The following is a 16,718-nucleotide window of genomic DNA, read 5'->3' on the forward strand; positions in this document are numbered from 1 at the left end:
CTTGGCCTCCACAGCCTTCTGGGGCAGAGCATTCCATACATCCACCACTCTCTGGGTGAAAAAGTTTTTCCTCAACTCCGTTCTAAATGGCCTATCCCTTATTCTTAAACTGTGGCCTCTGGTCCTGGACTCACCCATCAGCGGGAACATGCTTCCTGCCTCCAGCATGTCCAATCCCTTAATAATCTTATATGTTTCAATAAGATCCCCTCTCAGCCTTCTAAATTCCAGAGTATACAAGCATCAACAAACACAATGAGACGGCATACAGAGAGGAAGTAGAGCCGCTTAGAGAATGATGTGAGCACAACAATTTGAGACTCAACGCAAACAAGACTAAAGAGATGATTGTGGACTTCAGGAAGGTGCAGGCTGAACACTCCTCACTGCACATAAACGGCTCCATGGTGGAGAGACTTTGGAGCACCAGTTTCTGTGAGTACAAAAACAGATGATCTCACCTGGTCCCTCAACATCACCTCTTTAGTCAAGAAAGAAGAGCAGTGTCTCGATTTCCTGAGAAGTTTGAGATGAGTAAGGCTGTCTCCTCCCCCTCCCCACCCTCTACAATTCTAACCAAGTTTGACAGGAGCATCATCAGGAGTGTTCTGACCAACTTAGTCACCGTTTGGTACAGGAATTGCAAAGTATCGGACTGCAAGTCCCTACAAAGGATTACGAGGACCGCTGAGAGGATCAAAAGGGTTTAATTTTTAACTTCTGTCTTAAATGCACCTGATTATTTGTTAACTTATTTGTGTCAAAATTACTTTGTGTTATTCGTGTTATACAGTATGTTCTGTGGTCCAGAGGAATGTTGCAATGTTGCTTTGTTTAGCCGTATGCTTGAATGACAATAAACTGAACTTGTACTTGAGTAATGCAAGACTACAAGATCATGAGGCATAGCACCAGAATTAGACCATTCGGCCCATTGAGTCTCCTCATCCATTCTATCACGACTGATTTATTTTTTCTCTGAACCCTATTCTCCTGACTTTTCCCCATGAACCAATGAATTCCACAGATAGGAACTCTTCTTCATCTCTCTTCTAAAGGGGTATCATTGTATTCTGAGGCTATACTCTCTGGCCCAAGGCTCCCACAATCAGAAACATTCTCCCCATGTCCACTCTATTTAGGCCTTTCAATATTTGACAGGTTTTGATGAGATTCCCCCCCCCCGCCCAATTCTTCTAAATTCCAGTGAATACATGCACAGATCCATCAAATGCTCCTCATACATTAATCCTTTCATTGCTGGAATCATTCTTGTGAACTTCCTCTGGACCCTCTCCATCCTTAGATATGGTGCCCAAAACTGTGCACAAAACTCCAAATGTGGTCTGTCCAATGCCTTACGAACCTTAGTTTTTCATCCTTGTCTTTATATTTTAGACCTCTCGAAACGAATGCTAAAATTGCATTCTCTCTCCTTGCTATTGACTCCTAACGTGCAAGTTAATCTTTAAGGAATCCTGCACAAGGACTCCGAAGTCCTCTTACACCTCAGATTTCTGAACTTGTCTCCTGTTTAGAAAACTGTCAACACTTTTATTAAATATTTTGTTTGGTTGTAGCTTTCCAGTATCTCCAATTCCCTTTTTTTTTTTGCTTTTGACACATCGACAAGGAATACTTTCCAGGACTAACTTTTGAATGGTTAAGTCGCTGGTTACCAGATGAACCATAACTGATCCTGAGTCAACAGGAGAACTACATTTCCCAGAAGAGCCCTTCACCAGGGAGCGCGCGCGCGCGTGCTTTAGAAGGGGGCGGGTCCTGAACATCCGACGTCACGACCGTGGCATGGCAACTGGCCAGGCTGAGGAAGTGGGTTGGTGGCTGAGCGCGGCGTCCAGGTTGTGAGTGCGGGTCTGTCCGCGAACCTTGACCCCGGTTCCCGGGGCAACCCGAGTGGCGGCAGAGGCAATGGCGACCAGCGGTGGGGGAGATGAGGGAGGAGGAACGAGGCGGCGACGGGGACACGGACATGGACACGGCAGCGGGAAGGCGTCGCGCACCCTGAGCCACAAGGATTTGAAGGAACTGAAGGAGGAGGAGGAGGAACACCGGGATTCAACTGAACTCAGGTACTGAGGGCGCGGTGCCTGCCCGGTGTAGAACCGGGTCCGTGCTTTCCCTCTTCTGGGCTACACTCCCCTCTCCCTCCTTCCGATCCGGGGGTATGTACCCACCTGCCACCCTCCGGCCCGGGGTATGTACCCACCTGCCACCCTCCGGCCCGGGGTATGTACCCACCTGCCACCCTCCGGCCCGGGGTATGTACCCACCTGCCACCCTCCGACCCGGGGTATGTACCCACCTGCCACCCTCCGGCCCAGGGTATGTACCCACCTGCCACCCTCCGGCCCGGGGTATGTACCCACCTGCCACCCTCCGACCCGGGGTATGTACCCACCTGCCACCCTCCGGCCCGGGGTATGTACCCACCTGCCACCCTCCGGCCCGGGGTATGTACCCACCTGCCACCCTCCGGCCCGGGGTATGTACCCACCTGCCACCCTCCGGCCCGGGTCTACCCTCCCCACACCCTCCGGCCCGAGTCTACCCTCCGGTCCGGGGTATGTACCCACCTGCCACCCTCCGGCCCGGGGTATGTACCCACCTGCCACCCTCCGGCCCGAGTCTACCCTCCGGTCCGGGGTATGTACCCACCTGCCACCCTCCGGCCCGGGGTATGTACCCACCTGCCACCCTCCGGCCCGGGGTATGTACCCACCTGCCACCCTCCGGCCCAGGGTATGTACCCACCTGCCACCCTCCGACCCGAGGTATGTACCCACCTGCCACCCTCCGACCCGGGGTATGTACCCACCTGCCACCCTCCGGTCCGGGGTATGTACCCACCTGCCACCCTCCGGTCCGGGGTATGTACCCACCTGCCACCCTCCGGCCCAGGGTATGTACCCACCTGCCACCCTCCGACCCGGGGTATGTACCCACCTGCCACCCTCCGACCCGGGGTATGTACCCACCTGCCACCCTCCGGCCCGGGGTATGTACCCACCTGCCACCCTCCGGTCCGGGGTATGTACCCACCTGCCACCCTCCGGCCCGGGGTATGTACCCACCTGCCACCCTCCGGCCCGGGTCTACCCTCCGACCCGGGGTATGTACCCACCTGCCACCCTCCGACCCGGGGTATGTACCCACCTGCCACCCTCCGGCCCGGGGTATGTACCCACCTGCCACCCTCCGGCCCGGGGTATGTACCCACCTGCCACCCTCCGGCCCGGGTCTACCCTCCGACCCGGGGTATGTACCCACCTGCCACCCTCCGACCCGGGGTATGTACCCACCTGCCACCCTCCGACCCGGGGTATGTACCCACCTGCCACCCTCCGGCCCAGGGTATGTACCCACCTGCCACCCTCCGACCCGAGGTATGTACCCACCTGCCACCCTCCGATCCGGGGGTATGTACCCACCTGCCACCCTCCGGCCCAGGGTATGTACCCACCTGCCACCCTCCGACCCGAGGTATGTACCCACCTGCCACCCTCCGGCCCGGGGTATGTACCCACCTGCCACCCTCCGGCCCGGGTCTACCCTCCCCACACCCTCTGGCCCGGGTCTACCCTCCGACCCGGGGTATGTACCCACCTGCCACCCTCCGGCCCGGGGTATGTACCCACCTGCCACCCTCCAGTCCGGGGTATGTACCCACCTGCCACCCTCCGGTCCGGGGTATGTACCCACCTGCCACCCTCCGGCCCGGGTCTACCCTCCCCACACCCTCCGGCCCGGGTCTACCCTCCGACCCGGGGTATGTACCCACCTGCCACCCTCCGGTCCGGGGTATGTACCCACCTGCCACCCTCCAGTCCGGGGTATGTACCCACCTGCCACCCTCCGGTCTGGGGTATGTACCCACCTGCCACCCTCCGGCCCGGGTCTACCCTCCCCACACCCTCCGGCCTGGGTCTACCCTCCCCACACCCTCCGGCCCGAGTCTACCCTCCGACCCGGGGTAAGTACCCACCTGCCACCCTCCGGCCCGGGATATGTACCCACCTGCCACCCTCCGGCCCGGGATATGTACCCACCTGCCACCCTCCGGCCCGGGTCTACCCTCCCCACACCCTCCGGCCCGAGTCTACCCTCCGACCCGGGGTATGTACCCACCTACCACCCTCTGGCCCGAGGGTTGGACCCACCCTAGACCTTCAGACCCTGGGGATGGACCAACCTCACACCCTCCGACCCTGGTCTACCCTCCCTAAGCCCTCCGGCCCCGGGGTTGGACCCACTGTAGACTTTCAGACTCTGGGAATAGACCGACTACCTACCCTGGTTATGGACCGACCTCCCACCCTCCGGTCCAGGGATGGATCCTCCCCATACCCTCCAGCCCGGGGGTTGGATCCACCCCAGACCCTCCGATCCGGGTCCACCCTCCCTTCTACATCTTTCCGATCCGGGGTTAAACCTTCCCCAGTCTATCTTCCTGGCCCGGGAGGTGGTGAATCCTCCCCTCTACATCCTTCTAACATGGGTGTGGGCTCTTCCCCACTCCATCCGACCTGGTTCTATCCAACCCTGTACATCTTCCTAACAAGGGGGTTCGACCCTCCCCACTCCCTCTGCCCCGGGTGTTCGACCCTCCCCACTCCTCTGGCCCAAGATTTGGGGGGGGGAGCTCGCGTGGGTTGGATCCTTCCTGCTCGCTCCGGCCTGGGACGGGGATGTTGCGGTGGATGTTGGACCCTCACCCTGGCCCTCTGTCTCCCCCTCCCCCGATCCCAGGGGTGGACACTCTCTCCCCCCCCCCCCCCCACTGCCTGGGATCATGCTAATTTTCTCCCTTGGTGACCTGGGGTTAACGTGTTTTTCTGTGCTGGATCAGATCCGGAGTTGCAATTATTTTGCTCCTCTTCACACTCGTGTAATGGAGATGACATTACAGAATCCTGAATCTTGTGGAGAGCACAAGCATTGAGTGGGTATTGCTAAATATCCAAAGTAGTGGCAAATGTGTTAAGCTGTTTAAAGTCTGATACGTGAGCACTCTGTATAAACTCAGGGAACTTTTATCCAGCAAGGAACCATACCCGATAACTCGCAGAATTAACCATACCCAATAACTTGCACATTCCAGGCCCTTTGGACCACAATGTTGTGCCAACCATGTGATCTACTCTAGAAACTGCCTAGAATTTCCCTACTGCATAGCCCTCTATTTCTCTAAGCTTCATGTACCTATCTTAGAGTCTCTTAAAAGACCCTATTGTATCGCCTCTACCACCTTCGCTAGCAGTACATTCCACACACCCGCCACTCTTGGTGTGAAAAATTTGTCCCTGACATCCCCCTTGTACCTTAAAACTATGTCCCCTTGTGTTAGCCTGGGAAAAAGGCTCTGGCTATCCACGCAATCATTGCCTCTCGTCATCTTATACACCTCTATCAGGTCACCTCTCATCCTCCATCACTCCAAAGGGAAAAAAACAAGTTCACTCAACCTATTCTTATGAGGCATGTTCTCCAATCCAGGCAACATCCTTGTAAATCTCCTCTGCACTCTCTCTATAGTATCCACATTCTTCCTATAGTGAGGTGAACAGAACTGAGCACAGTACTCCACGTGGGGCCTGACCAAGGTCTTGTATAGCTGTAACATTACCTCTCGGCTCTTGAACTCAGTCCCACAGTGGATGAAGGTCAACACACCAAATGCCTTCTTAACAACACTGTCAACCTGCGCAGCAGCTTTGAGTGTCCTATGGACACGGACCCCAAGATCTTGCTGATCCTCCACACTGCCCAGAGTCTTACCAGTAATATTATATTCTGTCTTCAAATTTGACCTACCGAAATGAGCCACTTCACACTTATCTGGGTTGAACTCCATCTGCCACTTCTCAGCCCATTTGCGTCCTGTCTATGTCCTGCTCTCTACCAAGTATTTAAAAATAAGTAAAAGCTGTATCTAGTGTTGGATATTTAACATATATACTTTGTAAATTTTGTGCCATATAAATGGCATATTAATTTCTCATCAACAGGGCATTTTGTGTTTGTTGCAGCTACAGAGAATGTACTGTGCGGGTAACCAAATAAGTTGCAAGTGCTGTGATAAGTAGACTGGGTGATCGAAATTTCATCTCGAGCATATGAGAGGTCCATTCAGAACAATGTTGACAAGGGGATGGGTATCCTGAGCCCGGTGGTGCGTGTCCTGAAGCTTTTGTATCTTTTCTCCAAAGGGAGAGGGGAGAAGAGAGCATTTCCAGTGACATCTTCATAAATTTCAAAATATACACCAAATAAAAAAAAAATCAGAAATGGTATAAGAAAAATACTTGCTGTACCATGGGTTTTTGTGATCTGGAGAAACAGATTCATTGATAACATTCCAAAGGAAATTTATTTTGGAGATACAGCTTTCAAAACAGAGCCCCACTGCTCAGCGACACACCTATTTAACCCTTGCCTAATCATGGGACAATTTACAATGACCAACTAACCTACTAACTAGTACATCTTGGAGTGTGGGAAGAAACCGACGCACTCATAGGAAGGACATTCGAAACTCTTGCAAGCGGCTTTGGAATTGAACTCTGAACGCTGCCCAGGGCTGTAATAGCTTCGCGCTAACGCTGCGCTACTGTGGTGCCCAGATGAGGAAATATTTATACAAGCCCATGAGGGTCAAATTGGGGAGTACCCAAGAACCCCTGCAGGCACAATGTGCCAAATGGCACTTTGATATTCTCTCAGTAAGTTTGCATGGACGATTAGTTACTGATGCATGGATAATGGCCGCAAGTCTCCTCTGGGTGCCCTAGTTTCCTCCGTATTCTGGAGACGTACGGGTTGGGGTCAGTAACTTGTGGGTACTATGCTGGTGCCGGAAGAGTGCCACCACTTGTGCAGTGCCCACAGCATAATCCTTGGAGTTTGTTAGTCATTGGCACAATCAACATGTTTCACTGTATGTTATGATGTTTCATGTACTTGTGACAAAGCTAATCTTTAGTCTTTACCTTTTGAATGTATTAGTTTCAATATCTAAGATTGTTTGGCGAAGGTAAAGCACCTTTTATCACAGGGCATAAATATGCCATATGTGAAGGAGAGGGAGAAAATGCCTTTGACATTTTTTAAAACAAGATTGTATTGAGAGTAGATGTGACTGTTTTCTATTCATTAGACATGGTATACTGTAAAAGAGAACTAATCTACCTGTGTACCCTACCACAGTTATGGACTGGAGAGTGGAAGAGGAAAGCAGAATGTAACCATGCACACTGAAATGGAAACCAGGTGAAAGGTGACAGTAATGAGAGAGAACTTAAACGCCTGGCACCATGTATCAGAGAGAGAGAGAGATCGTCAGCAGTGAGTGAGAATGGCCAGTCAGAATGATCAGGCGAGGCAGAAGGCTCTTCTTATACAAAATAGTTAGCTTGAGAACTATGTGAAGAGGCGATCTAGATAGGCGTAGAGAATGGAAGGAACTCAGGTAAGTGAGATTCTTCACTGCTAACAGTAATGTTCCGAGACAAGAGGGTGATAGAGGGCACTAAGTCATGAGAGCATCTGTGCCAGGAATCACTGACACTGATTTTAAAGCTTCAGGACAGAGGGGAGGGCTCCTTTAAAATGCAATTCAGCAGAAAGAGCCAACGTTCAAAGTAAATTTATTATTAAATACATACATGGCACTATATACAACCCTGACATTTGTTTTCTCGCAGGCATTCACAGTAAATAGAAATTAACACAAAAAAAGCAATAAGTATCAAAAACACAAGATGAGTCCTTGAGTACATAGTTTGTGGGAACAGTTCAGTGTTTGGGTGAGTGAAATTATCCCCTCTGATTCAAGAGTCTGATGGTTGAAGGGTAGTAATCGTTCCTGAACCTGATGGTGTGGGTCCCGTGGCGACTGTACCTCCTTCCTGATGGCAGCCGTCTGGGTGCCGGGGGCCCTTGATGGATGCTGTTTTCCTGCAACAGTGCTCCACATAGGTGTGTCAGTGGTGGGGAGGGACTTTACCCCATAATGGACTGAGCTGTATCCACCATATTTTGTAGGATCTTCTGTTCAACAAAAACATTGATGTTTCCATACCAGTCTGTGATGCAACCAATCAATATACTTTCTCAACCTTCTTTGCCCTGGAGGAACCCTTGGAATAATTTTCAGGTCTCAGGGAACCCCTGCATAAAAATTCCCTGTACGTTAGCGTGATCAGTTGTAGATATAATAAGCCAAATACTCTTTTTAGTACAGAATGAATTTTTAGCTAATTTTCTTTGGGGGGGGGGGGGTGGGGGAAGGTAGTTAAGCTTAGCATGAAATTCTGAGAACTTTCTGTTCCTAAGTGAAATGTTTTTGAGTCTGTCTCAATCTGGGTCCACAGTATGAAGAGACCTTGTGTGGGAAAGTCTACATTGTTAGCCACCTCAAGTATTGGTAAGCGTAATAGATTGGTTTGTTATTGTTGCATGTCCTGAGGTACAGTGAAAAACATTGTCATCCATACCGATCATTTCATTACAGTAGTGCAGAAAGTTGTAAACTCAGCCAGCTCCATCATGGGCAGGAGTTTCCCCAGCATCGAGAACATCTTCAGAAGGTGATGCCTCAGAAAGGCAGCATCCATCATTGAGACACCCCACCACCCTCTTCTCATTGCTACAGGGGGTACAGGCCTGAAGGCACACTAAACGCTTCAGCAACAGCTTCTGCTCTTTCGCCTTAGATTTCTGAATGGACAATGAACCGTGAACACTTCCCCGCTATTTTTCCCTCTCTTTTTGCACTACTAAATTAATTTATATACGTATGTGTGTATATATAGTCTCAGCCAAGGCAGCGTGTTGTATCCTTGAGCAAGGCACTTAACCACACGCTGCTCCAGTCCACCCAGCTGAAAATGGGTACCGGCAAATGCTGGGGGTTAACCTCGCGATAGACTGGCGTCCTATCCGGGGGGGGGGGGAAGTCTCGTACTGTCAGTCGCTTCACGCCACAGAAACCGGCATAAGCACCCGGCCTGATGGACCACAAGGCTTGGGACAGACTGAAAAAAAAAAATATATATATTAGTTTATGGTTTTTTATGTATTGCAATTCACTGCTGCAGCAAAACGACACATTTTATGACATATGCCAGTGATATTACATCGGATTCTGATTCTGTATTGAGGTAGTATATAGTAAAACAGTAACGGAACGCAGAATAAAATGTTGTAGCCACAGGCAGACAGTGAGCTGCAAGTCTAAAATCCAAGTTTGCTTTGTTTTGATCACTACATCTACATTGATCTCCCACTGTCAATTGTGAAAAAGAGTGAAACATTGCAGATGTAAATTGAAGACTGTGATGAGAGCTTTTGCTCGCAGTCAGATACAGTATTAGCAAAACAGTACTATTCCTAGTATTTGAACTTGAGTCTTGTTTTTCCAGTTTACTTAGGGAATCAGAAATCGATGTAATATCACTGGCATGTGTCATGAAATTTGTCGTTTTGCTGCAGCAGTGCATTGCAATACATAAAAAACCATAAACTAATATATATATATATTTTTTTTTTTCAGTCTGTCCCAAGCCTTGTGGTCCATCAGGACTATAAGTTGTATCTAGTATATATAAACAATACTGAGTGCACATGCGCCGGTCGTGCATGCAGCCTGGTACAGCCGTTCCGATCTATTCTTACTTTCTTCTTACTTTTAATTTACGTTATTTTTTGTATTTTTTTTCTCACGTAACACGTCGAAGCTGCACCCTCTCTAACATGCTGGTAGAGAGAGTTTTATTTGGGTTTTCTTTAGCGCTGGAAATGATTACATCCGGACACGCGGGACAAAAGCAAAGTCGCATTGTGTATTCCACGGACCAGCAAATGCCGGCCGGTTTAGCGAGCAGAGCAGCGGACACCCCTGCTGAAATCCGGAGGAAAACACACAGAGGATGCAGAGGGGGATCACAAAGCCGAAGAAAGAGGACCGGGTCAAGACAACAGAGACTTATGGAGAAGAGGAGTTCGGTGGGTAATACCGTTCCGGCTGACCGGAAGTGCACTGAGAGCGGTAAGCGTAAAGGAGTTGGGTGCTTACTGATCTGGTTAACAACAGATGGTGCAATCCGGGTCATATTACGATCGAGGAACGTGTTTGCAGACCGGATATTGAACTTTTTGCTGTTGGACTTTGGCCACATTCCACTGTGATACAACACTTGGCGGCATGGGAGGTCGCTCCTGCCTTTGGCCATCGAACGTGCAGCTCCTCCCGTGGAGGGTCAGACACCCTGAGCCAATAGACTGGTCCTGGACTTATCTTCCATCTGGCATAGTTTGCATATTGTTGTTTGATTGTTTGTGGTTTTTGTATTGCTATATTTACGCTCTATTCTTGGTTGGTGCGGCTGTAACGAAACCCAATTTCCCTCGGGATTAATAAAGTATATCTATCTATCTATTAAATTAAACAGGTAGTGCAAAAAGGGAGGATAAAATACTGATGTCGTGTACATGACTTCACTGTCCATTCAGAAATCTGATGGCGGAGGGGAAGAAGCTGCTCCTGAAACATTGAGAGTGTCCTCAGGCTCCTGTACCACCACCCTGACGGTAGCAATGAGAAGAGGGCATGTCCTGAGTGATGAGGGTCCGTCATGATGGATGCCTTTTTGAGGCATTGGAATGAGGAATGCGAGTGAGGTTAGAATTTGTTGCCCTAGGGGTAATCTGAGCCATGCATTCCTTGTGAAGACAAAAGAGAGTGCGGGTGCTGGAATCTGGGGCCAAGTCTGGATCCAGCACGCGAGTGTGGTGGTTAGTGTAAAGCATTACTGCGCCACTGATCAGAGTTCAATTCCCGCTGCTCTCTGTAAGGAGTTTGTACATTTTTCAAGTCGTTGGGTTTTCTCCGAGTGCTCCAGTTTCCTCCCACATTCCAAAGACGTACAAATCACATTTGGTAAGATGGAGGTGTGCTATGTTGGTGCCAGAAGCATGGTGACGGTTGTGGCCTGTCCCCAGCACATCCTTGGATAGTACTGGTCATTGACCCGAAACAACACACTTCACTGTGTGCATCAATGTACATGTGGCAAGTTAATCTAGACTTTAAACTTTAAATTCAGCTGCATTCTCCCCTTGTGGTAATGGTTAATGGGTCTGCTCTGGATTTAACAGTCCAGAGTTTGCGTTCACATACCACATTTATTGATGCTGAAAGTGATTTTAATCATCGGGCCAGGACAAATAAGCACCTTGTGACCCTAACTGATTTTACCAAAGCCACAGAACTCCCAACAGTGCAGAGCATGGTTGACGTTTAATGCGGTAATTGCAGCCCAGACTGTGCTACACACGTTGAAGGAAGGGAGGCCTTGCTGTCCACATGGAGCTTTGAAGAGGGAACAGCAGTATTGGGCCTAATGGTTTAAGCTGCCTCCAGAGCATATTTTCCAATCCCTTGGATAAGGTTACTGCTCACCTGTTACATCAGCTCTAGTCCACTATTTTAAATGGTACTGCATAAGCAGCAGTGACATAGAGATCACCCACCGACCTTCCCACTCATCAGCTTGTACTTCACCCACCTTCCCCCCCCCTCACCTGTTTACACCTATCACCTGTGAGCTTGTTCTCCTCCCCACCCGCCTTCCCTCTCACCTGGTCTCAGCTATCACCTGCCAGCTTGTAAACCTTCCCCCTCACCTGGTCTCACCTGTCACCTGACGAAGGGTTCCGGCCCGAAACGTCGACTGATCGTTTCCACGGATGCTGCCCGACCTGCTGAGTTCCTCCAGTGTGTTGTGAGTGTTGCTCGCCTATCACCTGCCAGCTTGTACTCCTTCCCCACCCACCCACTTTCCCCTCACCTGGTCTCAGCTATCACCTGCCAGCTTGTACTCCTTCCCCACCCACCCACTTTCCCCTCACCTGGTCTCAGCTATCACCTGCCAGCTTGTACTCCTTCCCCACCCACCCACTTTCCCCTCACCTGGTCTCAGCTATCACCTGCCAGCTTGTACTCCTTCCCCACCCACCCACCCACCCACCCATCTTCCCCCTCACCTGGTCTCAGCTATCACCTGCCAGCTTGTACTCCTCCCCCTCCTCTCACTGTCTTATTCTGGCTTCTGCCCCTTCCGAGCCGGCCCAGTCCTGATGAAATGTCGGCTGTTGATTCCCCTCCATAGATACTGTCTGACTTGCTGAGTTCCTCCAGTAATTTGTGCGTGTTGCATCCTGACCAAGCTGTCCATCTGAGCTCGTCCCATTTGGCTGATACCCCTCTAAATATTTCCTATCTATATACCTGTCCAAGTGTCTTTCAAATGTTGTTTTGCTCCTTCCTCAACAAGTTCCTGTGGTAACTACTACCCTCTGTGTGAGTCCTGACGAAGGGTCTCGGCCCGAAACGTTGATTGTGCCTCTTCCTAGAGATGCTGCCTGGCCTGCTGCATTCACCAGCAACTTTGATGTGTGTTACCCTCTGTGTGAAGTTGTTCCCCAAGTCCCTTTTAAATCTTTTCCCGCTAACTTTAAATCTATACCCAGAAGTTGGAAAATGGAAACTTTCATAAGCAAGATCATACAGATTTACTGTCTGGTGAAAGGCTACTGCACAGAACCGACAGATGAACATCTGGATCAAGTTTAGTACTGTGTATATGTTTCTCTGTCCGGGGCTCTCTGTATACACTGCTGCAATTGTTGTTAGATGTCTATATACACCGACTTTCCAAGGTTGAAGAATGCTTTGCCACACCAGGAAAAAATTTTGCACAAATACTTCTTTGTACCAACCAAACTTTTATGAAACACCGCTCAGAAAACTGCTGTCTCCTTAACCAAGGAGGGATGTACTTGTGGAGGGAATGCAGAGAGGGATCACCACGTTGATTCCGGAGGGATTAGGTTTCTCGTATATGATGAGATTAGACAGACTGGGTTTATGCTCACTGGAGTTTTGAAGTCTTGGTCGGAATCTGGTTTAATATTACCAGCATAAGTCATGAAATTTGTTATGTGGCAGCAGTACAATGCAATATATTAAAAGACTGTAAAAAGTTAAATATTGCAAAAGGAGAAATAATAGTGAAGTGGTGTTCATGGGTTCAATCTCATTCAGAAATCTAATGGCAGAGGGGAAGAAGCTGTTCCAGGATTTTTGAGTATTGCCTTCAGGCTCCTGTGCCTCCTCCCTGATGGTATCAATAAGAAGAGGGCATGTCCTGGGTGGTGGGGGTCCTTAATGATGGATGCCACACAGATGCTGGGGTGGCTAGTGCCCATGATGGAGATGACTGAGTCTACAACTTTCTGCAGCTTCAGCACAGTGCCCCCCGCACCATACCAGCCAGTGATGCAGCCAGATAGAATGCTCTCCACGGTACATCTGTAGAAACTTGCGAGTGTTTTTGGTGACGTACCAAATCTCCTCAAACACCAAATGAAATATAGCCGCTGTCATCCCTTCTTTGTAGCTGCATCAATATGTTGGGTCCAGGTTAGATCCTCAGAGATGTTGACACCCAGGAACTTGAAATTGCTCACCCTTTTCACTCTGATCCCTCGATGAAGCGTCGACTGTACCTCTTCCAAGAGCTGCTGCCTGGCCTGCTGCGTTCGCCAGCATCTGCAGGTTTCCTCGTGTCCTCGATGAATACTGGTGTGTGTTCCCTCATCTTGCCCTTTCTGAAGATGCAGAGTCATAGAGTCTTACAGCATGAAAGCAGGTCCTTCAGCACAGCTGGTCCATGCTGACTATGTTGCCCATTGAGCTAGTCCATCTGCCTGTGTTTGCTTTTAGCCCTTAAACCTCTCCTTGTAGTTACGGATAGTTACCTGGGTCGTAGGGGCTCCGTACAGATGAGCTCTGCACCAGATGCCTCCATTTCCCACGCTTGTGGGCGAGTGCTTAGGTTGTGGCAAAGCTCTCTCCGGTCCACTCTGCAATATGGTCTGTCCATTTCTTCCTCTGCCTGCCCCTTTTTCTTTTCCCCTGAAGAATGGTCTTCAGAGTCCACTTGATCTTGTTATGTAGCCCTACCATCTCAGGTTTCCTCCTCTCTACTGTGGACAGTGGATCTTTGTAGTGTCTCATGTGCTGGGTGATGGTACTTCATTATTTGAGACGTGGTCTGTATAGGAGATGCCGAGGAGCCCTCTATTGCCTGGATCTTCATTTGCAGTTCTTTTGTTAAAGTCCATGTTTCATATGCATACAAGAAGATGGAAAGCACAAGTGCATGCAGAAGTTTCAACTTGGATCTGAGAGCGATGTTATTGTCTCTCCAGATTGGTTGTAGTTTAGGCAGTGTTGCTGTTGTTTGGGCCGACCTGGCAAGGACATCAGGCTTTGACCCTTCTTAGTTGATGATGGTGCCAAGATACTTGAATGGTTGACAGTCTCTAGCTCTTGTCCACTGACTCTGATTTTTGTCGTGATTGGCTCCTCACTGTTTTCTCACCAACTTGGTTTTCTCTGTGCTGACCTCCATGCTATATCTGGTGGATGTATCACCTAGATGGTTCACAAGGCAGGCCAATTCATCCTCACTTCCGCCATCCCATTCCTGTACTTATTTAGATGTCTTTTAAATGTTGCTAAAGCACCTGCCTCAACCACTATTTCTGGCAGCCATGAACTTATTAAATAGCAAGATCGTAGCCATTTACACCCTCATGCTCTGATCATGAGGGGCCACGTAGCATATATGTCCTAATTCTTATGAAAGCACAAGATACAGCAGATGCTGGATTCTGGAGCAATGAGCAGTCTGCCGGAGAAACTCAATGAGTCAAGCAGCATCTATGGGAGGAAAGGGTCAGATCTGAGATATGAAACATTGACAATTTCTTTCCTCCCACAGATACTGCATAACTCACTGAGTTCTTCCAGCAACATACATCAAAGTTGCTGGTGAACGCAGCAGGCCAGGCAGCATCTCTAGGAAGAGGTACAGTCGACGTTTCAGGCCGGGACCCTGTCCTGACGAAGGGTCTCGGCCTGAAACGTCAACTGTACCTCTTCCTAGAGATGCTGCCTGGCCTGCTGCGTTCACCAGCAACTTTGATGTGTGTTGCTTGAATTTCCAGCATCTGCAGAATTCCTGTTGTTTGAGTTCCTCCTGCTCATTGTTTATCCTATTTCTTCTGTTCATTCATTGTCTTCAGTATAAGCTTTGACTTGAGTACTGTGAAGAATGGGCATTCCTATCTCATTGCAAAGACAGTCTTGTAGTGCTGGCGGACAGTGACATTGTCTGAAGTGCTGTCCTTCAGACTGGACGTGAGGCAAAGTGTCTACTTGCCCTTGACTAGACGTACAGTAGTACGTTTTTCCTTGTCAGGTAGGCAGATCTCCCCTCAAGAGGAGAGCACTTTGAACCAGCTGTTTCACTACAGAGCTTTAGAATAAGGGAAGAAGACCAGAAGACATAGGTGCAGAATTAGGCCATTCAGCCCATTGTGTCTGTTCTGCCATTCCATCAGGAGAGTCCTGATAAAAGATCTTGACCTGAAAGCTGCCTGACCTTCTGAGTTCCTCCAACGTTTTGTGTGTGTTACCCTGGATTTCTAGCAGCTGAGCTTCAGAGTCGCTTGTGACAATATTTCATATGCCACTTCTTTGCCCCCCTCCTTTCTGCTAAGTGGTTAAGTCCTTCTGCAGACTTCCAGCTTCCTCAACATTACCTGTCCCTTCACCTATCTTTGTATTGTCCGTAAGTATGGCCACAAAGCCATCCATTGTGTCATCCAATTCATTGATCTAATGAGAAAAGAAGTGGTCCCAACACTGACCCTGTGGAACACCACTAGCCATCAGCAGCCAAACAAACATGGCCCCCAGATGTAAGAATTGGGGACTGTACAAAATCACTGAAGTAGGGAGTTTATGCTCAAGTTATGGAAGGCACTGGTGTGATCACATCGGCAGTACTCTGAATTGCTTCCAACACCTTAATGTCTTTAAAATAAGAATAACATTGTACAGAGTGGTTTTGCAAGACTAACAAGCAAAATGCTGGAGGGACTTTATGGGTTGGGCAGCATTTGTAGTCGTTACAAATCTGTAATCTACTTTAAATGTTTCCTGATCCATTTCCTCCTTGTGTCTTCCCTGAAACTTCTGGTCACCAGTCCCAGTTTATGGTTCGGTATCAAGTTCAATTCAATAACACCACTGAGGCAGGGTCATTAAGACAGAAGTGGGAAGCTTCTTGATTGGTGGGGAGGGGATGAGAGAAGTTGGTTTATGAGGAGAAGGCCAGAAAATGGGATTGAAGGTAAAACAGCCATTTTTGAATGACAGACAGACAGGATGGGCCAAATGGCCTGATTCTGCTCCCTTGTCTTGCAGTTGTTTTCTTTAAACTCCACTCCTGTGCGATCTTTCATCAGGAATTAATCTGTGGATCTACATTTCACTGTTTGTAAGTTAGACTATCCTTCCCTGTACTCAGTCTCAGAGAGTATGTTCCTCGTATTCCAATCCTTTTTCAGTCGAGTACACATACCACTTACCTTAGTGGTTCCATGTGCCAGCAAGTTAACCTTGTTTTACTTTTGTAATCTGCACACTATGATACTTCATGTACTGAATCTTGTTAGTTTTTTGTTTATATAGTTTCCTTTTTTGACTCCACATTACCTCCCATCTTATTCACATCTAAGTTCAAAGTAAATTTATTATCAAATGATGTATATTTCACCATATG

General features: G+C 49.0%; 1 protein-coding gene across 1 annotated transcript in view; it reads left to right on the forward strand.

The window, feature by feature from the left end:
• Positions 1–1,803: 1,803 nt before the first annotated feature.
• Positions 1,804–16,718, forward strand: part of LOC140195622 (diacylglycerol O-acyltransferase 1-like) — a 126,355-nt gene continuing 111,440 nt past the window's right edge. Inside the window, exon 1 of the mRNA XM_072254273.1 lies at positions 1,804–2,093. Coding sequence (XP_072110374.1) covers positions 1,933–2,093 — 161 coding nt within the window. The 5' untranslated portion in view covers positions 1,804–1,932. The remainder of the gene's footprint in view (positions 2,094–16,718) is intronic.

This window comes from Mobula birostris, chromosome 3 (genome assembly GCF_030028105.1).
Source record: "Mobula birostris isolate sMobBir1 chromosome 3, sMobBir1.hap1, whole genome shotgun sequence".
Lineage (NCBI taxonomy): Eukaryota > Metazoa > Chordata > Chondrichthyes > Myliobatiformes > Myliobatidae > Mobula > Mobula birostris.